The 24,536-nt window shown below is 39.2% G+C and overlaps 1 protein-coding gene across 1 annotated transcript in view; it reads left to right on the forward strand.

The window, feature by feature from the left end:
* C1H1orf21 (chromosome 1 C1orf21 homolog) overlaps window positions 1–24,536 on the forward strand; it is a 250,448-nt gene that overhangs the window by 201,186 nt on the left and 24,726 nt on the right. The window contains exons 4-5 of the mRNA XM_005540223.5: window positions 11,259–11,335; window positions 18,616–18,676. Of these exons, the coding sequence (XP_005540280.1) occupies window positions 11,259–11,335; window positions 18,616–18,676 (138 nt within the window). The remainder of the gene's footprint in view (window positions 1–11,258; window positions 11,336–18,615; window positions 18,677–24,536) is intronic.

The raw sequence follows: 24,536 nt of genomic DNA on the forward strand, positions 1-24,536 counted from the left end.
TATTTTTTTTTTTCTTTTTTTTTAAATTTTTGTTTTTTTAAGACATAGTTTTGCTCTTGTCACCTAGGCTGGAGTGCAGTGGCATGATCTTGGCTCACTGCAGCCTCCACCTCCAGGATTCAAGTGATTCTCCTGCCTCAGTCTCCCGAGTAGCTGGGATTACAGGCATGTGCCACCACATCTGGCTAATTTTTGTATTTTTAGTAGAGGCGGGGTTTCACCATGTTGGTCAGGCTGGGCTGGAACTCCTGACCTCGTTATTCACCTGCCTCGGCCTGCCAAAGTGCTGGGATTACAGGCATGAGCCACTGTGCCCAGCCCAAGATTTTCTTAAAATAGAGATTACTCCTTGTGTGAAAGATTTTTTAAGATTAGGAAACAAAAAGTCAGAAGGAGCCAAATCAGGACTGTATGGTGGATGCCTAATGATTTCCTATCAAAACCCTTGCAAAATTGCCCTTGCTTGATGAGGGGAATGAGCAGGAGCCTTGTCATGGTGGAGAAGGACTCTCCAGTGAAGCTTTCTGGGGCATTTTTCTCCAAAAGCATTGGCTAACTTTCTCAAAACACTCTCCTAATAATCAGGTGTTATCATTCTGTGGCCTTCCAGAAAGTCAACAAGCAAAATGTCTTGAACATCCCTAAAACTTTTTGCCATGACCTTGACTCTTGACTGGTTCACTTTTGCTTTATGTAGACCACTTCCTCCTCTTGGTAGCCATCACTTTGATTGTGCTTTGTCTTCAGGATTGTACTGGCAAAACCATGTTTCATCTCCTGTTACAATCCTTTGGGGAAATGGGGATCAGGTTCTTGATCCCACTTATTTGAAGTTTTCATTGAGAGCTCTGCTCTTGTCTGCAGCTAATCTGGGTGCAACAGTTTTGGCACCCATCGAATGGAAAGTCTACTCAACTTGAATTTTTCAGTCAGACTTACATAAGCTGAACCAATTGAGATGTCTATGATGTTGACCATTGTTTCTGCTGTTAATCATTGGTCCTCCTCAAATGGGGCATGAACGAGATTGATTTTTTCCTTGCAAAGTAATGTGGATGGTCTGCCCCTGTGGGCTTTATCTTCAACATCATCTCATCCCTTCTTAATATGAATTATCCACTTGTAACCTGCTGATTTCTTTGGGGCATTGTCCCCATAAACTTTTCATCAAGCATCAATTATTTCACCATTCTTCCACTTAAGCTTCACCGTAAATTTGTTGTTTGTTCTTGCTTCAGTTTTAGTAAAATTCATATTGCTCTGATAGGGGCTGTTTTCAAATTGATATCTTATCCTTTTTAGTGCCTTGAACTAGATTCTGTTCAAATGTGTTATAACTAGTCAGTACGAATTTATCTTGGTGGAAAAAAATTTGAAATCCATGCATAATTTTTTCATAATACACATTTTCCATGAACTTTTTGAAAACCCCCTTTTTTTTTTCCACTCTCTTGAATTTAGATGTGGTCCTGTGGTATGCTTTGTCCAAGTAAGTAGGAATATGTAACCCTTGCTGAACTCCAGCCATGGTGATTATAAAAGCACCTGTTGACATGGGGCCTCCATTAACCCAAGTCTCTGAGTGGTTATATTAAGCAGAGCCATCCTGCAGCCTGTGCTGGTCATGTAGCGTGTGCAGGAGATAAATAATTAATATTTATTTATCTGGGTGCGCTGGGCACGGTGGCTCATGCCTGTAATCCCAGCACTTTGGGAGGCCAAGGCAGGTGGATCACCTGAGGTTGGGAGTTCCAGACCAGCCTGACCAATATGGTGAAACCCCGTCTCTACTAAAAATACAAACATTAGCCAGGCATGGTGGCGTGCGCCTGTAATCCCAGCCACTCAGGAGGAGGCTGAGGCAGGAGAATCGCTTGAACCTAGGAGGTGGAGGTTGCAGTGAGCCGAGATCATGCCACTGCACTCCAGCTGAGTGACAGAGGGAGACCCTGTATCCAAACAATAATAATAAGAAGAAGAATACTGGGGGTCATTTTTTACTATAGCATAACCTACCCTATCCTGACTGATAAAAACACTCTAGATAAAAATTGAATGTGGTTCTTCCAAGTTCGTTGATTTTCTGTGTGTGTATATAATACTTTTTTGAAAAACTTGGAGATATATTATCTTTTCAAAACAGCCTTAAGTTATAATTCCCAGTGGAATTTATATCATAGCTTGTTTATTTTAATTTTTGACATGGTGACTTAATGACTTTTAAAAAAATTTGTTGGTATGCAATTAAATCTGTTCTGAGCAATTTTTTACAACTCTGTTTACTTTCTTAAGATTGTAAATGTTTGCAGTCTACCTTGAAAAGCAACTTTGTGAAAAATGCTAGGTGCTTTAAAACTGATTTGCCCCACTTCATGTTTGTTTGATATAAAATGAGATACGTGACTATATTTTAATCTATAGAAAAATGACTTCCAAAAGGCTGAGACTTTACATGCCGATTTTATTACTACTAAATAATTGTAACAAAATACTAATAACTCCAGTAATCTCTGTGGACAGGTAATTGTAATGGAAGTGTTGACTTTAGGTAGTTGTATTGATAATGGTGGCTCGAGTTAATAGTTGAATCTGGCAGCTTGGCCCTTTTCATTTGTAAACATCCCAAAATTCTGAGAGTCAAGGTGGCTTCTCTGATCACCATCATTCAGAAGACAAGATAAAATTCCTTTGTATTTGAAGGACACAGTGTCCTATCTCATGTTAATACTGCTTGAGAAATCAAGTATAAGACATCAAATGGGATTGTTTTCTTAGAGATTACATCCTATGGGTTACTCCCCCAAAGCTAGAATTATTATTTATTTTATAGCCAAATTTTTAAAATGTGTGTGTACTTCCCCACAAATCTCTTGCTTCTAGTTGTCAAAGTATTTTTTCTGGTTTTCATGTGCTTCTGAAACGCAGTTGTACAAATGTACACACACGTGCTCACAGTCTGTGGGCAGGGCACACCCTTTGAGAGTCCCAATTTAATTCTTTTGTGTCTCCTCTCTGTGTAGGGCACTCATTAGCCATCCCAGGAGCCGATACTCTAATCCTCACTACTTTTCTCTAGGCCTCCAGCATCCATCTGGCCCCTGAGATTTCTCTGTAAGAGAGACTTCCTATTGCTGGACCCAGAAAAGGAAAATGAGATTCCTCTCCACACTATCAATTCAGAAACAATTTGCAAAGGGAACCTTACAGGACAACAGCTTTCTTAGACTAAGTGGGATAAAAAAGGTAAAGAAGTGATAGCAGAAAAGTAGTTCCATTCGTTTGCAGACAGTGCTTTCAATCAGCATCCTGAACATGGGTGTCGTTCCCTTCAGAATTAAGAAAGTGAGGTTTGAGGGAATTTCTTTTGGGTTTTTCTTTTCTTTTTTTTTTTTTTTTTTTTTTTTGGAGACGGAATCTTGCTCTGTCGCCCAGACTGGAGTGCAATGGTTCAATCTCAGCTCACTGCGACCTCTGCCTCCCAGTTTCAAGAGATTCTCCTATCTCAGCGTCCCAGGTAGCTGGGATTACAGGAACACGCCACCACGCCTGGCTAATTTTTGTATTTTTAGCAGAGATGGGGTTTCACCATGTTGGCCAGGCTGGTCTCAAACTCCTGACCTCAGGTGATCCACCCGCCTCGGCCTCCCAAAGTGCTGGGATTACAGGCATGAGCCACTGTGCCCGGCCAGTAATGTTTTAAAGAAGATCCTCTTGGTATTCTCACTTTCCCTCTGGGAGATACCAAAGGGAATAAGGGATTGGGAAGCTCGCGACAACAGCATAAGTACAGTGAGTTTGACTGTCTTCAGCATCAGAGAAACTAAGAAGAGAGTGATCAGTTTACTCTAGACACTGACAAGTATATTCTATTCATAAAGAAATAAAATTACTCCAAGCAAAGGAAAAACTTGTTTGATTTGCTGTTTAAATAAATCTGTCACTACCTGACAGCAGTTTGCAAACATTTTTGAGAAATGGATGTTTTTCCCAACTGATGGAGCCCCTAAATATTAATAATAAAAAAGTTAAAAGACTTTGCCGGTCTGGTGGGTCTCCCTGTCGACCCTGAGGCAGCTTCACAGAGCCCCAAGGCTTAGGTTGAAAGCTGGCGCCATAGAGAGCCAAATGGGGAAATACTAAGTGTAAAGGATCTTTCCTCTGAAATAGAAATTTCAAACTTTTTTCAGTGAAGAATAACCTAAGACTGTTGAAATGCAGATTCCTGGGCTTCACTTCCACAGACTCCCACTTGAGATGGGAGTCTTGAGTGGGGCCTGGGAAACTCTATTTTAACACACATCCCAGATGATTCTGATTCAAATGTGGATGGCTGATGAAAAACGAACTGCCTGTGGAGACCCTGTCAAAAGCCTTTATCTTAGTCACAGTTGGTCTCAGTTTATTTTAAGGAGAGTACTTAGTTCACAAGTGTCAAATACCATCAAAATAGTTTTTTCTTGCTAAGGGAAACAACGTCTTAGTTACTTCATCTGTCATCTCGCAATTTAATTCTCTTTTCTTATTTCTGGAGCACCTCAGGTATTGCCTGGCTCTCAGCCCCCTCTGCTGGGTCTGCTCCATCTGAGCTGCTTCTGATAGTGAACCGCATGTCTCACTGCTCCCACCACTTTCTCCTTCCTCCTCCTTCCAGCCCTGTTGGTTTGTTTTCTTCTTCTTCTTCTTCTTCTTCTTCTTCTTCTTCTTCTTCTTCTTCTTCTTCTTCTTCTTCTTCTTCTTCTTCTTCCTCTTCCTCTTCCTCTTCCTCTTCCTCTTCTTCCTCTTCCTCTTCGTCTTCTTCCTTCCTGCTTCCTTCCTGCTGCCTGCTTCCTGCTTCCTTCCTCTTCTTCTTCTTTTTCCTTCCTCTTCTTCTTCTTCTTCCTCTTCCTCTTCTTCCTCTTCTTCTTCGCAGGTCTCTTTAAAACTATGCTTTCCCAACAAACAAATCCCAAAGTAGAAGTTAAATGTTTATAAACAAATGTAAAACGGACTTCTTTATGCAAATGCAGCCAACCAGTAAGTATACACATGCTCCCAAGGTGGATTTTCTGGAGGATACACCAATATAACAAGCTTTAAAAAGTCATGTTTTTCAAATAAATAAAGCCCACAATGAGATCCCACTACACACTACCTAGAATGACAATAGTTGAAAAGACAATGCCAAGTGTTGGTGGTGCAGATGTGGAGAAACGACAGCCATTGTGCATTGTTGATGGGAATATAAAATGGTGCAGCCACCTTGGAAAACAGTTTGGAATGTCTTAAATAATGAAACATAAACTAACTATGTAATCTAGCAGTTCTACTCCTAGGAATCTACCTTAGAGACTTGAAAACATGTCTACAAAAAGACTTCTATCCGAATGTTCATAACATTGCTATTCATAATAACCACAAACTGAACACAGTATCAGTGTCCATCAAGGGATGGGGAGATGAACAAAATGTGGTGTATCCATACATTGGAATATTATTTAGCAATGAAAATAAGTAAAATACTATTATATGCTACAATGTGGATGAATCTCAAAAATATTATGCCAAGTGAAAAATGCTAGGCAAAAAGGCTAAATATTGTGTGATTTCATGATATGAATCTAGGAAAGGCAAATTTCTAGAGACTGAAGGCAGATCTGTGGTTGCCTAGCATTATGAATGAGAGCAGAGATGACCTGTAAATGGTGATAAAGCAGCTTTCTGGGATGATGGCACTATGTTGAAACTGGATTGTGGTGATGACTGCATAGCTCTATAAATTTACTAAAATCATTTAATTAAGTAGTTATAGTGGGGGAATTTGATAGAATGTAAATTTTACCCCCATAAGGCTGTTAAATATTTGTTTTTAAAAATAAGGCACATAGCATAATTAAATAATTAATAGTTCTTTTCTGTGCAAAAGAAATAGAGAGGCACTGTGGTCAAAGTGTGGTCTGGGGGTCCCTGAGACTTTCTCAGCGAGTTCTTGAAGCCATTTTCCTAATGATACTAAGAGGCTATTTGCCTTTTTCATGGTGTTAACGTATGCACTGATGCTGCAACGGCAACAGTAAGGTAAACTGCTGGTGCCTTAGCCTAAACCAAGGCATTGGCATCAAACCTTATTAATAGTCATTGTATTCTCCACCGCTGTTTTCACTTAAGAATGCCCTCATTCTTAATAAGCAATAAAAATTATTTAGTTTTATAAAATGTTGTGGCTTGTATGCATACCTTTATTTAACTTTTATTTTCAGTTCAGGGGTACACATGCAGGTTTGTTATATAGGTAAATGCATGTCATAGAGGTTTGTTGTACAGATTATTTCGTCACCCAGGTATTAAGCCTAATACCCATTAGTTACTTTTCCTGATCCTCTCCCACCTCCCACCTTCCACCCTCTAATAGGTCCCAGTGTGTGATGTTCCCCTCTATGTGTCCATGTGTTCTCATTATTTAGCTCCCACTTATAATTGAGAACATGCGATATTTGGTTTTTGTTCCTCTGTTAGTTTGCTAAGGATAATGGCCTCCAGTTCCATCCATGTTCCTGCAAAGGACATGACCTCATTCTTTTTTATGGCTACATGGTACTCCATGGTGTATACGTACATTTTCTTTATTCAGTCTACCACTGATGGGCATTTGGGTTGATTCCATGTCTTTGCTATTATGAGTAGTGCTACAATGCACATGTGCATGCATGTGTCTTTATGATAGAACGATTTATGTTCCTTTGGGTATATAATCAGTAATGGGATGACTGGGTCAAGTGGTAGTTCTGTTTTTAGATCTTTGAGGAATCGCCACACTGTCTTTCACAATGGTTGAATTAATTTACACTCCCACCAACAGTGTATAAGTGTTCCTTTTTCTCCACAACCTCAATAGCATCTGTTATTTTTCAACTTTTTAATAGCCATTCTGACTGATATGAGGTGGTATCTCATTGTAGTTTTGATTTACATTTCTCTAATGATCAGTGATGTTAAGCTTTTTTTCATATGATTGTTGGCTGCATGTCTGTCTTCTTTTGAGAAGTGTTGTTCATGTCTTTTGTCCACTTTTTAATGGGGGTTGTTTGGGGGGGTTTTTTTCTTGTAAATTTGTTTAAGTTCCTTATTGATGCTGGATATTAGACCTTGTCAAATGCATAGTTTGCAAAATTTTTCTCCCATTCTGTAGGTTGTCTGTTCACTCCTATGATAGTTTTTTGTTTTTTGTTACATTTTGTTTTGCTGAGCAGAAGCTCTTTAGTTTAATTAGATCCCGTTTGTCAATTTTTGCTCCTGTTGCAGTTGTTTTTGGTGTCTTTGTCATGAAATCTTTGTCCATTCCTATGTCCAGAATGCTATTGCCTAGGTTGTCTTCCAGGGTTTTTATAGTTTTGGGTTTGACATTTAAGTCTTTAATCCATCTTGAGTTCACTTTTGTATATTGTGTAAGGAAGGGGTCCAGTTTCAAGCTTCTGCATATGGTTAGCCAGTTATTCCAGCACCATTTATTGAATAGGGAATCCTTTCTTCATTGCTTGTTATTGTCGGGTTTGTCAAAGATCAGATAGTTGTAGTGTGCAGTCTTATTTCTGGGTTCTCTATTTTGTTCCATTGGTCTATGTGTCTGTTTTTGTACCAGTACCATGCTGTTTTGGTTGCTGTAGTCCTGTAGCATAGAGTTGGGTAGCGTGATGCCTCCAGCTTTGTTCTTTTTCCTTAGGATAGCCTTGGCTATTGGACTCTTTTTTTTGTTCCATATGAATTTTAAAATAGTTTTTTTCTAGTTCTGTGAAGACATTGGTATTTCAATAGAAATAGCATTGAACCTATAAATTGCTTTGGGTAGTATGGCCTTTTTAACAATATTGATTCTTCCTATCCATAAGCGTGGAATGTTTTTTCCACTTGTATTATCTCTCATTTCTTTGAGCAGTGTTTTGTAGTTCTCATAGACATCTTTCGCCTCCCTGCTTACCTGTATTCCTAGGTATTTGTGTGTGTGTGTGTGTGTGTGTGTGTGTGTGTGTGTTGTGAATGGGACTGCATTCCTAATAGCTTTTGGCATGACTGTTGTTGGTGTATAGGAGTGCTAGTGATTTTTGGTTTTTTTATTTTATTTTTATTTTTTTTTAGACAGAGTCTTGCTCTGTTGCCCAGGCTGGAGTGCAGGTCATGATCGATCCTCCTGCCTTAGCCTCCTGAGTACCTGGGATTACAGGCACATGTCACCATGCCTGGCTAATTTTTTATATTTTTGTAGAGATGGGGTTTCACGCTGTTGGCCAGGCTGGTCTAGAGCTCCCTTACCTCACGTAATCTGCCTGCCTCGGCCTCTCAAAGTGCTAGGATTACAAGCATGAGCCACTGTGCCTGGCCACGGTTTACATTGATTTTGTATCCTGAGACTTTGGATGCATAGCTTTTTAATAGCCTGTGTGATGAAATGGGAAGTATGCATAAAGCATTTCTTCTGCATGTCCAAGTTAGATGGTTATCATGGAGAAAAGCACCTCTGTAGTCTATTGAGTTGAAAGCTGAACTAGGAATTGTTTTTTATGGGACATCATCTCTATTTTAAAAATATGTATCTCTGGCAGATAAATTATGGATATTCAGACCTGGTATTTGGTAAATCATCTTCTTAAAAAAGAATAAGAAAGCCTGACACTTCAAGAAAAATAACTGACAGTATCTCTTGCCATTGATAAAATTCAAACTTTAAGCAAAATCTGGAAGTTTGGAAAACTTACATTCACTACCTGACAGCTTCTGTCAGTGGTTTTCTGATGAGATTGATGGTGATTGTAACAAATGGGATTCTTTTATGTTGTACAATGAAATGTGTCAAAATTTGGAGATAGGTAAAAGGGTCTTGATAGGTAAAAAGCAGGCAGATTATGTGAGGTAAGGGAGCTCTAGACCAGCCTGGCCAACATGGTGAAACCCCATCTCTACAAAAATATAAAAATTAGCCAGGCATGGTGACATGTGCCTGTAAAAAGTTTGAGAAATGCTGGCCTAGTCGCAAATAGCATGGAGTTTGGGGCCACACTGCTTGGGTTCAAATCCCCGTGCTACTGCTTATTGCTTGTATGGCCTCAGGTAAGTGCTTCACCTCTGTATGCCTCAGCTTCCTCATCTGTAAAATGGGGATAATAATGGAACCCATCTGTGAGAGGTATTATAGGCATAAAAATGAGTTAATATGTAGAAATATTTGTGAATGTTAAAATGAATTAATATGTGTAAGTGCTTAGAATAATGCCTGACTTACAGTAAGTGCTCAGTGAGTGGTTATTATTGGTCTTGGTGAGTGAAAATTTGTGAAACTGAGCGAACACATTGTAAATACATAGTAGAAGAAAGTTTTTTTGAAATTATATGGGAAATCCAAAACTGCTTTTCCTCCTGTTGCCTCTGTCTCACTTTTGGCCCTGGAAGTACACTCCTGGGAGTGATGCGTTACTGAGGGCCGGCTTGTTCTCAGTCCTGCTTGTCCATTGAGCCTCTGTTGTTTGGGGAGATTGTTCCTTACTTAGCAACCACAGAATGGGTTTTTAAGAAAGACTTGCTGAGGCAACATAATTTTCAAGGGTACAGTTAAATAAATGGAATATAAATAGTATACCACTGTATATCCTTTGCATTTTTAGAATTAGAAGTCACTTTCCTGCCTCAGCAATGTGCATTTCTTTTAAGCTCAAAGAGTTGTGGAAATTATGTGAAAGAGAAAGAGGGTAAGGTCTTGTACATTTTCAGTGTTTAATCTAAGATAACCTAAGATTTAAAGGAGAAAAGGACCAACTTGGAAAGAACCTATGTCTTCAGTCCTACAAAGAGACTATATTTGAGCTATTTTTACCTTTAAATTAAAAAAAAAAGTGAATGACTTGCTGACATCGTTCATTCATTCACCAGTATTTGCTGAGTGCCTCCCATGAAGTGCCAGGCCTCTTACCCCATGTGGTAAAGAAAGGACATGGGCCCTGACCTTCTGATGTGAGTGCATTCGGGTTTTCTAATTTCTCCCACCTGCTGTGTAAAAGATTAGGAATGTTCATCTGCTATTCCCTGACGTATGTCAATAGACAGAACAATATGTTTTATCCTTCTTAGATGTTCATGAAAACATTCTGAAGTTAGTATAAGGTAAAGAAGGTAAGATAGACTGCAAGAAATTATGATTGTTTCTTTTCCTAAAAGAACACAAACAAAATCACATATTTTTTTGGAATACTGATGATAGGCACATAAGCTCATGTTTGATGGTTAATAACAAACAACCAGAATGTGTAAGTCATTGGAGTTTCACTGACTTAGGTGGCTTCTGCTGTGCTAGGAGAAATAGGACCTCAAAAAGAGCTCATTTGGGGACCATCTTTTTTATGTGTCATCCCACATCACTCTGCAAGTAATGAGAATGTTGCATCTGCCCATGGCAGTTTTTATTCCTCACTCTAGACTTGGTCTTTAATTGTGGCCTTACGTCAAGTTCCTCAAGTGTATATAGTCACCTGTTACATAGGTTCAGAGTGGTCTTTCCTTTCATTTCAGGGGTATGTTTCATGAGCAAATTATAAATTACCTTGAATATCTTTTTAAGATAATGTTGAAAAACACAGAGCAGTAGTATCATTGAGATCATGTCCTTACTGATATACTAGCATTTAAGATTTGAGAGTATTTCCTTCCCATGTGGCTAGTTATTGGGAATAAGATATTAGATCAGGCTAAAAGCCAAAGAAGTGTTTCTTGAATACAGGCTAGGATTGAATTGTATTAACTCAACTGAATTCAATCTCAGCATTTGTTGTGGGTTTTAGTCATGTTCCTATTCCTGTCACAGCTAGGGCCTTCAGCAAACTTTACATCTCAGTAAGTGCAGTTGTCTTTTACAAATAAATTGCTCGGAAGTCAGTTAACCTGAGCAAGTGAACAAAGGCTGTGATTGTATTGCTGCTGTTTTGTTTCTCTTGATACTAGATCTTCTGTTCTTTCATTCATTACTATTAGTGTTAATTAAATATTAACTGCACATTGTTTTCTAAACAGAGTGACAGTTGTTATAAAGCTAATTTCTCTTTTCATAGCAGTGCTCCCTGTTTGGCAGGTTTTACCTGTTCTGTGTGTCATCTTTGCAAGGACTTTTTTGCCCTTGTGAGATAACCAGCCATAGTATAGGGCCCCAGACAGATTGAACGTTTCTGTGATGAAAACTCATACACTTGTTTAATTGTGGATTCTAATCCTGTCTTTTACATGTGTGTGTTTATGTGTTTCAGGAAAAAAGTGCCAGCTCAAATGTAAGACTTAAAACTAATAAAGAGGTTCCGGGATTAGTTCATCAACCCAGAGCAAAGTAAGTTCTAGTTTCTGTTTTCCTTATATGGCCTTCCATATCCATGGATTCTGCATCTGTGGATTCAACTAACATAGATCAAAAATATTCAAAAAATAGTAATTCTACAAAGTTCCAAAAAACAAAATTTGAACTTGCCGCACACCAAGTACTATGTTGAATTCATGTGAATGAAGTGATGTGTAGGCACTTCATTAGTTATTATAAGCAATCTAGAGATGATTTAGAGTATATGGGAGGATGTGTGGGGGTTATGCAAATGCTGTACCATTTTATATCAGGGATTTGAGCATCTGCAGATTTTGGTATCTGCAGGGAGGTTGTGGAACCAATCCCCCACAGATACCAAGGGACAACTGCATTGTTTTTAAAGCTAAAAATGTTTTCAGAGTGAATTCCATTTTGCCTACCAGATAATCAAGATCTAATATAAAGCTTTAGTAATTGAGAAAGTGGGGGTTGGTGTAACAGAACAGAATAAAGAAAACAGACCTACAATACATGACAAAGCTGACTTTGTAGGTCAATTAGAAGAAAACAGAGAAGACTATCACTATGACCATGAGGTGGGGAAGAATTTTGAATAAGACACAAAGGATGTAGTTCTTAAAGAAAATCATTAATTAATATGACAGTATTAAAATTAAGAAGCTCTTAAAGCTCTTAAAGGCAAAACCCAAATGTCCATTGAAAATATAATGGGTAACTAAACTATGGCATCTAAACTGTGGGAATACTATAAATCAGTGAAAATGAGTGACTGTAGGTACACACATCATGATAGAGGAATCTCGTAAGTATGAGACAGTAGAGTAAGCAGTGGTACATGCCTACATATGGTTTCATTCACATGAAGTCAAAAAAGCAGAACTAAGGCATATATTGTCTATTAATATATGGTAAAACAATAAAGATATATAAGGAAATGAAAAGGCATTAAATTCAGAATATTAGTTGTTTCTGACCAAATGGAAGACAATGGAACCAGAGGCTCTATTTCTTAATCTGGCTGGTAATTACATGAATGTTCAATTGTTATTTTGCAAAAAAAAAAAAAAAAAATGTACAAATGACATTATATGTCTTCTATGTGTTAGGTGTATCACAATTGGAAAGTTTAAAAGAAAAGAAAAAAATTAACTTGAAGAAAAGGATTATATCACATGAAGATCTGTAGAGCGCCTAATACATTTTCCCACTTATAGTAGAAACTTGAAAATATGATCGTTGATTACCAACAGATGACTGTCCCTAAATGTTTCATTTAAAAGGTCATTGCACGTTCAAAAGTTAAAAAACAATAACGAGTAGTTTTCTAGATTGTTCTAGAACTGACTCTAACCTTAATGATAAAATGTACTTTGTATGACTTTGAAGCTATCCTCTCCTTCAAAGAGGCTGTGTTGTCCCAGAGGCTACAAATCTCTGTTGGTGTTTCACTTAAATGGAGACAAATTTCTTGAGAGTACCGATGACACTGGTACATTTGACACAGTCGCCCCTACCCCAAAATAAATTTGACTATTACATATATGTATCAATAGCCCCATAAATCAAAATCATAAGCAGAAGAAAGTATGTTATCTCTGATTGTTCCAGAAAATTGTGACAAAAATTACCTAATACATAATCACTTTACCCTGGCTCAGTGTCTGTGGAATCGCCACAGCTATGGCCACTGTGGTGTCGCAGTTAGGAGACCTCAGGGGGTAGGTAATGGGCTCTGTCATTTAATTTTTACTTTCAAAGAAAACTGAACATGTTAAAATCCACTTACCATTTACAATGTCAGTATATGATGCGGCTGATGTTTTCACCCTCAGGTAAATGTTGTGCTATGGCCACAACCTCGTAGCCCACCTCACTGCTGATTACTTTCATCTACTTTATCTGCCTTTGGGGACAGCAGATACCTGATAACACAGCCAAACCACCTTATCATCCAGGATATCTGAAAAATGCTATTTTTAAATGCTTCCCTTATCTCAGAGTTATAAAGAGAGAGTGAACGGAGGAGAAAGAATACTTACTTAACATTGACACCCTGAAGCAGCATGCTTCACAGACTGGCTTGTGCTGAAGCTTTCAGAGGAGAAAATTCTGTTTTCCCCACAGCAGTATGCTTGTGTGTGTGTGTGTGTGTGTGTGTGTACACACATTACATACGTATGTGTATGTATTTCAAACTGTGAATCAGAACATTGGATTCCTGTAATTCAATTAAGAAATCTTTCTGGAGGGCCAAGAGAAGAGTTTTACTTTTCCTACTTGCTGACATGCGGGATCAATTTACTATACTGATGCATAAAATAAGATGAGGCTTCTTTTTCCCCATGAGTGGAAGGACAGTCCCATACCATAAAGGCAGATCATCCTCATACCACCATTGAAGGCATGTCATCCTCATACCTTCATTTAATGCTTTCATTTGATATCAGTCAAGTGATCTACTGTCTTTGAGCTTCAGTTTTCTCAGAGAGAAATGGAAGTGAAAGATCCTGTCTTGTGGGGCTGGAGAACAAATGAAATAGGGTATGCCCACTGCTTGTGGCATTGTCTGGCACTTGGTAAAAATGCCTTAAATGTCAGAAACAACCCAAATGCCTTTAACAGGAGTCTGCGTGAATCCACTACACTATAGTCACACAATGGGATATTAGTCAGCGGTTCAAACAAATGCACAGCAGCAATGCACAATACTGGATGGGCCCTAGCAGTCTAATATTACAGGAAAAGAGTAAGTCCTGAAAGATTACATAGAACATGATGTACTCTATAAAGCTGAAAACAACTGAAATAGTCGGTCTTTTAAAGGCACACAAAGAGATGCATTAAAACTATGTAAAAGCAAAGTGAGGGAGTGATAGTTACATTGGGTTGTGGGAACACACACACGGATGGGAGCTCACATGGAGTCAGTTATGGGTGGTTGTCAAGGTCCTCGCTTTTGTTTTTTATTTTGGTTTCACAGGTGTTTATTATACTACTATTAAAAAACAAAATAACAACTTAAATAAAAGTGAGCTGTGCATGAACTACTAGTAGGGGTCTGTCACAGAATGAGGGTTAGGATGAATCTGCTTCTCTGAGGTCCAGTTGAAAAATAATGATGATCATGAAGGAAAAACTGTGTTCAGGCTAAGATTTACCAGGGACCCAGCTGGTAATTGCATTTAATTTTTGCAGGGGAGGCAGAACTTTACCCTGACCCTCTCAGGGTTTCTCGCTGGGCCTGAGAGTTAAATTGACATGAGACAGATGTAACAGGAGAAAAAATATCAATTTCTACATATACATGGGAGCCCCTATAGAAAAATGAAGACCCAAGAAGTGACAAAACCCACATATTTGTATACTAGGTTGAACAAACAGAGACAGTTGTGGAAAAGCACCTGAAATATGTGGGGAGACTAAAGGAAGAAAAGAATTATTTTAACAAAGTCTCTTAGTACAGAATTCTCTTGGCCTTCACTCCCTGTCTCTGGTAATGAGAATGTTTCTTTCCTCCTGGTGTTTCTTTCCTCCTCCCTGTTCACATGGGAGTTTCATCTCCTACTTTCAGGAAGAAAAGAGGAGGTCAGAATTCCCCTCCTGCACCTGCTGCTTTCAGTTACCTTTAGCTCAAAATCATCCTTATGCCAAAGTGGGCGTATTTTAGGGTGGCTTATTCTGCCATGCTTCACGGGCGAGGTATTAGGGAATTAGGACTTTGCCTCCTCATGCTTTTGTGCTTAGCTTTTTATCATTTGTAGATTTTACTTTTTTAAGACACTGATAGTGGAAGCCCCAAATCTTTTAACTCTAAAACCCATTTTGCCCGTCATTCATTAATCTGTTTACTTTGCATTAAGATGCCATCCTATTGTTATCCCTAGTCCCATGAAGCTGAGAAGTCTCAGGAAGAAGAGTGTTTGAGGGTGCAGAGTTAACTCACAAGAGCTTTGCCAGCACTAAGTGCCACAGGGAGTGCCCCAGTGGTCCATTGAGTTTTCCAAGGTTGAGTTTGAGTTACCGGAGAGAAATAGAGATTACTAAAATTGTTGAGCCTTATTGGTTAAGTCAGGTACCAATGTGCCGGCTTTGGTAAGTGAATGCCAATGAATCTTTTGTAAGTGAACCTTAGAATCAATTATTCATCCTTTATAAACTTAAGTCATAAACAATTCAGTGATCCCTTTCTAATATCTTGAAAAAAGGTAGAAAAGCCAGTGAGCTCTTCCTCCTCATCTCCCCCACTCAAAATCATCAAATTGTACATCAGAAAGGATTTTAGAATCAAGTCGTTATGCAGGGACTGTTTTCCACAGTGCAGTTTGTACTCTTGAAGGTAAACACGTATTCATGCCGCTGTGTGGATAAGTTTCTTCCACATGGGGAGAGGGGACCCATGTTTATCTAGACGGGAATCAGTTGATACGGTGAAATTTTTATTTCATCAGAATAAAAATTCTGTCTCATTGAAGAGATTTCTCTTCTTCTCTCTGAAACAATCCCATGGAGAACAGCAGAGTAAGGCCTCATGCTTTCAAATGACACCATATCTGAGACGATGCACAGGTGACCCGTGTGGGCATTTGCTCCCCCGGCAATGTCTGACACACTTCCAGTGACAATGCAGGTTATCTAGAGGAGCCTGTGTGGCGCATCAGGCTTTGACAGTAACAAAGCCTCCCTTCCATTCAGTCTTTTCTAACACAACCCATGCACTGTACTTCAAGATGTCAAGAGAGTGACTCAGTCTGGTGTGTGACTCTTCTTCATGAGTTATAAAATGTGGCAAAGGCAGGCAGGCATGTTCTGATGTTCTTAGACAAAGAAAACGCAGGAGCATTTCTATATCATGGGACGACACAAAACTGAAATCACTGAGAGTTTTGTGGTTGCTTTCCCGAGGTTAAGCATCCCGAGGTCCTTAGCCACCACCTTTGGTCTCAAGCTCCTGATAGGGATCCCGACCCTGTGATAAGGGCATTCTTGATCACAGAGGTGGCAGATACATTTGCAGAGTTACTTTTGTTTAAAAATGCCCCCTCTTGTACCTCTCATGTGCATATGTATGAGTCCTGACCAAATGTCGCAGTTTTCATGTTGTGGTATTTAAATAAAGGAGCTAATGGAAGTTAGTGACAATCATAGACAGTAGAAGGGACCTCAGTGACCAGCCCTGGTTTTATAGATGAGGACTCAGGCCCTGCACGTCGCCCATGCTGACAAACTCTGCTGCTTCAGCAAGGGGTCATGAATCACATGAACTTAAATAGGGGGACTCTGTCAATTAATTAAGAAATGTTTTTTGCCCTCCTACTATATTCAAAGCAATATATGCTAAAAACTCCAACCAGTGAGTTTCCACAATGAACGTCAAATCCTAAAAATGCCATTTCTTATGAGGTCTCTGGAATACTTTCTAGGGCAACATTTCTGGGGCAACATATACATATGGTTATCTATCCAGTTACCTATATTAAGAGAGAGAGATCTGCCTGGGCGCAGTTACTCATGCCTGTAATCCCAGCACTTTGGAAGGCCAAGGTGAGTGGATCACCTGAGGTCAGGTGTTCGAGACTAGCCTGGCCAACGTGGTGAAACCTCATCTCTACTAAAAATACAAAAAATTAGCTGGACGCAGTAGCTCATGCCTGTAGTTCCAGCTACTCAGGAGGCTGAGGCGGGAGAATCGCTTGAACCCGGGAGGCGGAAGTTGCAGTGAGCCGGGATCGCACCACTGTACTCCAGCCTGGGCGAAAGTGTGGGACTCCATCTCAAAAAAAAAAAAGAAATGTTTATGAGAGAGATCTTCTATTATAAGAATGTGAAATTTAGAAAGATTTGTATCCAACATGGCTCAAATAAAAAATGTTTGGTGCTTGAGACAGTGAAAACATGAAGAACCTGGGAAAACTCAGCTATGCAAACTGACTTTTCTGTCCAGGATCCTACAGAGAGGAGACAGTTTAATGTACTCTCATCATCCCAGATTTTGTTCTGCCTTTCAAACCTGCAATAAGAGAGGGCGTGTTTCCCAAACAAAATGTTTACCTTATTTGAATGATCAGATAAAGGGCAGTAAGATTACATGATATATGTGAAAGTGCTTTGTAAACCATTGAAGTCGATTAGGGGAATCAGATATATACATTGTTTTCCTTTGATAGCCGAGTTAATGTCATTGCTCACAGATTTTAATGTTGCTTTTATACAGAGGGGAGAACCTCCTCTGAGCCTCAGGCCCCATTGTCTGTCACAGGAGGCCCGGAGCGTTTCAGGTCACTTGTGCCCCTCCTTGTGGCCCCTAAAGGATAAGGCATGATGCTAAAGGGTACGTCCGATGGGCTCTTCGCCACACTTGGATATGAAGGGAAGAAGCCATTCCAGAGCTCACCCCTAACCCGCTTCCTCAGACAGGATAACCTGTAGGCGCTGATAGTAACTAAAGGAAACTCTGTGTGATAACCTCTCTTATCCAGCATCCTTCACCTCCTTGGAACACCCACAGCTATCTGCTAGGTAGAAACAACTGTCATTAAGACCATGGCTCATTAAGACTAAGTCCTATACTGCCCCATGCCCTTCCCATCTGTAATTCATCCCTGCTCTCATTACCATCTTGTTTTGTCCCCACCAGCCTTGTCAGCCGTGTCACTAAGAAGGCTGTTAAATGTCATAGGACAGGAAACACAGAGCAAGTGCTACTCAGACATGCATCCTCCCATGTTCCAGTGGAATTGTGTTTTCAGAGGTGTATCTGCTGCCACCAGTGCAGAACGTGCTCAGGAGTAATATCAGGTCATCTGTATATCCTCAGCTTGTTTGCCACTGGCCCACACCCCTAGTCAGCTGGAGATCATGCTGATATTGACCACCTCTGTAAAATTATATTTCAATACAATAACTAGGATACATTTTATTTTTTATTTTTCTTTTCAATACAGTGTTGAAATGTGCCATGTGCTGCTTGCTCATGCTTTTTTTAAAATCACAAATGTGTATCTGAAGAAAGAATTTGGCATGCAGCTCCCAGTAACGTTACTATACATAGCATCTGTACATTGAAAGGAAATTGTCTTCCTTTAAGTCATAGGCACTGATAGACTATTATGAAACACATTTTCAGGAATACTGTACTGTTTATCCTTAATGTAACTTCAGAGTATTTCAGTGGAAAAGTCTGCAATAAATAAATGTCTTCCCCAAAGTTTGGGGACTCAGCATTTTTCCTTTGAGGAGACCAGGTTTAGTAAAACACTGAAATATGCACTTAACTACCCTTTGTTTTTCAGCATGCACATCTCTGAAAGCCAACAAGAATTCTTCAGAATGCTGGATGAAAAAATTGAAAAGGTAAGAAGTGAAATAAATAACCTACATGTTTCAAGGGAAGTATAGTAATGGCTTCATATGTGAGGGCAATAACATTCTGGTTTCTATGTCATAAAGCTATTTTTGTGAAGGTTTGAGTGGAGAGTTAAATAAAAATCACTGCCCTTCCTAAATAAAGTGCATGTAAGAATGTTTAATGTATAATAGAGATTCCCAGGATCCAGGACTGTCCTTGCTTATTAAAGTATGTAAAGTCAGTTGGAAATCAATAAGCAGTCTTTTTTCCTAGACCGAGCATTCTGACCACTGCGTGTCATTTTGCACCCAGTGCCCTGCACTAACCTCCTACAGCAAGGGGGCCCATAGTACCTGCTGAAACCTCTCAAGGGCCTGTGTGTGGCACTGCTCTGAATTCTTTGCAAGCATGTTATACCTAATTCAATTTATACTTATCTCAAGATAATGGTATTGCAACAGGTATTATCTACATTTTACAGAAGGAAACTGAGGCTCAGAATGCTTGAGTAATTTATTCAGATTTGCAAGACTAATAGTGGACAAGTTGGAATTCCAGCCCAGGTCTGTCTGATTCCAAAGCATTGTCTCTAAGTTGCTTCTCTGGTAGTGTGTGGGGATTTATATTGACAATAAGATACAAAGTTGATCTGTGTGGAAATTGAACCCACAATTTTGATCTCAGTGTGTCATGCGCTAATCAATGGAATGAAGTATGGGATATGGTCATAATTAAGAGTTTACATACTTATAGAATTTAAATTCATCTCTTCAAAGGGGTGAATTTTAAATGTTAGAGTTACAAATCCAAGTATTATACTTTTTTTATTCTAAAGAAAAGTGAAATCCTAAGTTCAGAACATATCACACTATGGTTAAAGCATGACAGGCTTATTTTACCTTTGAAATCTTTCAGTTTTAATTTATATTTCTTTTTACTTTGTGTCGCCCTTTTATTTTTGTGTTTATTTATGAATTCCTAAGTTATGATGTATATCATTCAATGGAAGATAATGAAGGACATCTTAAATTCATTAGTATTATTTAGCAGCAGATCCCACTTTGAGGTGGACCCGCTGAGAGAATAATTGTATAATCTTCTAAGCCACCATTAAAAGACCAGTAAAGGTCATCAATGTGAAGAATAGAGATGGATAATGAATTAAAATGAGAGTTAAATCTATAATGTTCCTTGGATATGCATAAATAAATATTTATTAAACTATAGTAATTTTTTATTTTCAGTAAAATTGTGGCTTATGAATGACTTTTTAAGTTGGAAACTTCATCCAGGAACAGTTGCCAAGTTTCACATATTGGTTCAAAAGCTGTTCAATTTGTCAGTAACCTTTTTTAGTAAAGAGAAGCATAAAAAGAAATACAGGTTAAGTGTCCCTAAACTGAGATCCAAAATGCCCCAAAATCTGTAACTTTTTGAGTGCAGACATGATGCTCAGAGCATTTTGGATTTCTGGACTAGGGTTGTTCAACTGGTAAGTATATATAGCACAAATATTCCAAAATTCGGAAACGTTCAAAATTCAAAACACTTCTGGCCCCAGGCATTTCAGATAAGGAATATTCAACCTGTATTTTCTTCCCACTGGAATGATGAAGATCTTTTCTTGCTTTCTTTATTTGGACTTCCCCAACTAGCTTTTTGGCAAGAAAAAGATTTGCATAGTAGTTAGGGGTAGATGGTAAAACTTGAAACCTGAATTTTAAGTTATCTTTTTAAACAACATTTGCAAACACTTAAAATGATATAATCTATATCCAATGTGGGGTTTTTTTTTTTGAGACAAGGTCTCACTTTGTCACCCAGGCTGGAGTGCAGTGGTGCAGTCTCAGCTCACTGCAGCCTCTGCCTCCCAGGTTCAAGCGATTCTCCTGCCTCAGCCTCCCGAATAGCTGGGATCACAGGTGTGTGTCACCATGCCCAGCTAATTTTTATATTTTTAGTAGAAACAGGGTTTCACCGTGTCAGCCAGGCTGGTCTCAAACTCCTGATGTCAGGTGATCCACCCGCCTCAGCCTCCCAAAGTGCTGGGATTATGGACGTTGAGCCACCGTGCCCAGCCCAGTGTGTTTTGGTAATTGAAATTCTATCTCCTTTTACTTAACATTGAAGTTCATTGCTCCCACCTGAAATCTGAGAGCCCCTTTTGCTTTTGTATCCATAATGTAGAGTATGATTGTACTACAAGGAAAATGAAGTTGATAACTTGATCATTTATTGGATGGAAGCTTCCCTGGACAAAGGAGCATTAGTAGATTCAGCATAAACACAGTTTCCACTATTGAATACATTTACATTTGAAGAAGAGCTCCTATCTCAGGCATGACATGTACCCAGCTGTAGATTCTTACAGGCAATTTTCTATACTCTCTGAGCCATGCTTTCCTTCCTCTCGTCTCTTAAAGCTCATCCTTCCAAATATTTTGAATATGCTATCTTATATGTCATTTAAACATTAAGCCTCCAAAAATTAAAATACCCCTCCTTAATATGTGTGTTTGCTTAATGTAATCTTTGCCATAGTTTATATAACCAAAATTGAAAGCTGGATTCTTCCAAATTTCTTCCAAATTGTTTTCCTGGGCATTTACCGTTGCTAAATATTTATGTGATCCAGGCTAGCATGAGGACAACCATAAATGCAAGTCAAATCTATTTAGATTTTACAGAGTTGTTTAAAAACAGAAAGAAGATTAAACTCACCTACAGCTTCATGTTGAGAGATTGAGTCATGCTGAGAGATCTTGAGTTTTAAGATTTCATCTCCCAGAAATGTCCAGTAATTCTTTATTTCTCCCTTAAATTAATAAGAAACAAAATTGACTAAACCTATGGAAATGTAAACGTGCCCTTCCTTGCTGCCGCCTTCACATTTATTAGATGGCTTTAGGGCATGGCTTGAATTTGCCTTCTAAACTAATTTGTCGTTGGATACCAAAAAACAAATTTCTCCTCTGTCTTCCTCAAAATAGATGTAAAAGCCCCATTAGTATATAGAATCAGGACTGAAAGGTGGTTTCATATTTATAGTAAAACTTAATTTGCACATTTTGGACTACTCTAATTCAGAGATTGTCACAGTGCAGAGCTGCTGTTTACCTTTGCACCACAGTTGAACAAGTGGTTTTCTAAGAAGTTATGGTGACCAAAAAAAAAGCAAGTAGCAAAAATGCAATTTAAAAAAATGATTCAGCCAGGCGCAGTGGCTCACGCCTGTAATCCCAGCACTTTGGGAGGCCAAGGCGGGCGGATAGCGAGGTCAGGAGTTTGAGACCAGCCTGGCCAACAGGGTGAAACCTCATCTCTACTAAAAGTACAAAACTTAGCCAGGCATGGTGGTACACACCTGTAGTCTCAGCTACTCGGGAGGCTGAGGCAGGAAAATCGCTTGAACCCGGGAGGCGGAGCTTGCAGTGAACCGAGATCACACCACTGCACTCCAGCCTGGGTGACAGAGCAAGACTCCCTCTCAAAAAAAAAAAAAAAAAGATTCAGCACCTACTGAATACTATACTAAGCATTATGCTAGTTACTCAGGATACAAAATTAGATAGAAATTATAGAGTACAATATAAATAATAAACAGGCCCTTGCTTTGACAAGTTCAATTTTAAAAGTGAATTTTTTAAAAATCTAATTATTTTTCTGCTCAAGGAGTCCTTCACCCATCACCACCACCACCATCCTCACCCTCACGACCTGCTGTTGTCACTGAGAGTGAGGTTCTCCTCCATGGAACACAACTATTTGCCTTCTAAGCTGGTTCAGGGGTTGAAACTTCAGGTCCTTTAACCAGACATTTAGGACTTGGCACCATTTCACTATGCTGGTGGTGGGAGACCACAACACACTGCTACGACTGGAGATGACCAAGAGAGACAGATTGTCAGGAGAGCAGTGAAAGTTCAAAGAAGCTTGTAATCTGATTTACTTTTACTTTTCGTTTTGGAGAGTAAAAACACTGTGAACCAGTGGGAACCGCCTCATTTCTATTCACCTCATTCTATTTTACTCTGCTATCTAACCATCGTTATTCCATTGGAATCTATAGTTACTCTTATACCTCATGATTCACAGGCTCCTAGAATCTTACTTGAAGTGTTAGCATTTGCCTAACTTTGCAGCTTTAAGAAAGTGACAGTTTTCTGTGGATCAAACAGTGATTTTAAACTTCATTTTTTCACTATACCTAGAGAGGAAAGACAGAATCTAGATTAAAGCAGCCTGTGGAGGAGTTTCTGAATATAGTACCAAATACAAGTGACATCAGATGTTAAGATATGCTGTCCACTATACATTCCAGTTTATTTGTAAAAAGCAGAAAAAGTAAACACATTTTTAGGTATCTGCAATAATAGTATCTTCTATAGGCAAAAACAGATTTATATTTTGCTTTATGAAGATGTAAGACCCTGGCTGATGACCAGGGAGTCCTTGGCTTCCTCAAAGAGGATCCTGAATATTAAATGAAGAGTATCTTAGTACAGTGCCATTTGCACCTGGTTACTGTTTCTGATGAAAGGCTTCTTAAACTTTGTTGGGCCTTATACATCTTTTTGGAGTCTTATAAAAGTTACAAAGACTCTCCCTATGAAAATGCACAAATCATATACACAAAACTTTTAAGTATAATTTCTGGGTTTTAAGACTCCATGGAACCTGGCCATGGGCCCCAGGCAAAGAAACTGTGGATTTCTTTATTATGTAGTTTGCTGATGTGCTTCCGTCAGATCCAGGGCCCAGCTGCAATCATGAGCATGCGTGAGCCTAGCTGGCGACCTTATCCATAGATAGTTGTGACTTTAAAGAGGATTAGGGAACTGAGTACAGATGACACCATGCAAACTCATTCTTCTTCCTTTCTTACATCCCCTCCTTCCTCTCTGTAAAAATAGTTCAGTCTCCTGAGGGAGAGCCATGAGCTTGCCTACTACATCTCACATATTCCTGTGTGATCTTGAGATTCGGGCTCTGTTGATTGATATTATTCAATGTGACATTTCAGGAAATGTCTGAGAAAGAGCAGTATGTGGACTTAAATCAGCTGATTTTTAAAGATGTTTGTTTGGCTGGGTGCAGTGGCTCACGCCTATAATCCCAACACTTTGGGAGACCGAGGTCAGGAGTTCAAGGCCAGCCTAGCTAACATGGTGAAACCCTGTCTATACTAAAAATACAAAAATTAGCCAGGCCTGGTGGTGCACGCCTATAATCCCAGCTACTCGGGAGGCTGAGGCATGAGAATTGCTTGAACCTGGGAGGCAGAAGTTACAGTTGAGCAGAGACTGCACCACTGCCCTCCAGCCTGGGCGACAGAGCAAGACTCCATGTCAGAAAAGTAAATAAAAATAAATAAAAGATGTTTGTTTATCTGTAGACCTCTATATCTATTGAACAGTCATTTACACTTACAAAATGTTTGAGTTCCTGAAGTGGCATGATTTCCATGGCCTCAGAACCAACCTGATTGGTGAGAAAGGTCATGGTAAATCTGCATTCGTAAAATTTTTTTCAAGAAGTGTCTCTTGACAGTACATCAGATCAGTCTGATCCATGTTATGAGTCAGTGTGTCAGAGATCAGAAGACGTTTGCTTTTCATCCAGTGAAGAGTGACTTGCACATAGTTGTGAACTATGATGTTGGGTTCTACATATAAACGATTTCTGTAGTCTGTTTAGCCTCAGAGTTGCTAAAGAACCAAATATAATATTTGGCAGATGTGGCGGATATGATGATGGGTTTTATTTTTTAACCGTGTGTGTAAAGGCCTGCTTAGTGCCCAACAATGGTGAGAAAACCTGGGACTGTCAACATCAAAACCTGAACAATGTAACATGGCCTGCCGC

The sequence above is a fragment of the Macaca fascicularis genome, chromosome 1 (genome assembly GCF_037993035.2).
Source record: "Macaca fascicularis isolate 582-1 chromosome 1, T2T-MFA8v1.1".
Lineage (NCBI taxonomy): Eukaryota > Metazoa > Chordata > Mammalia > Primates > Cercopithecidae > Macaca > Macaca fascicularis.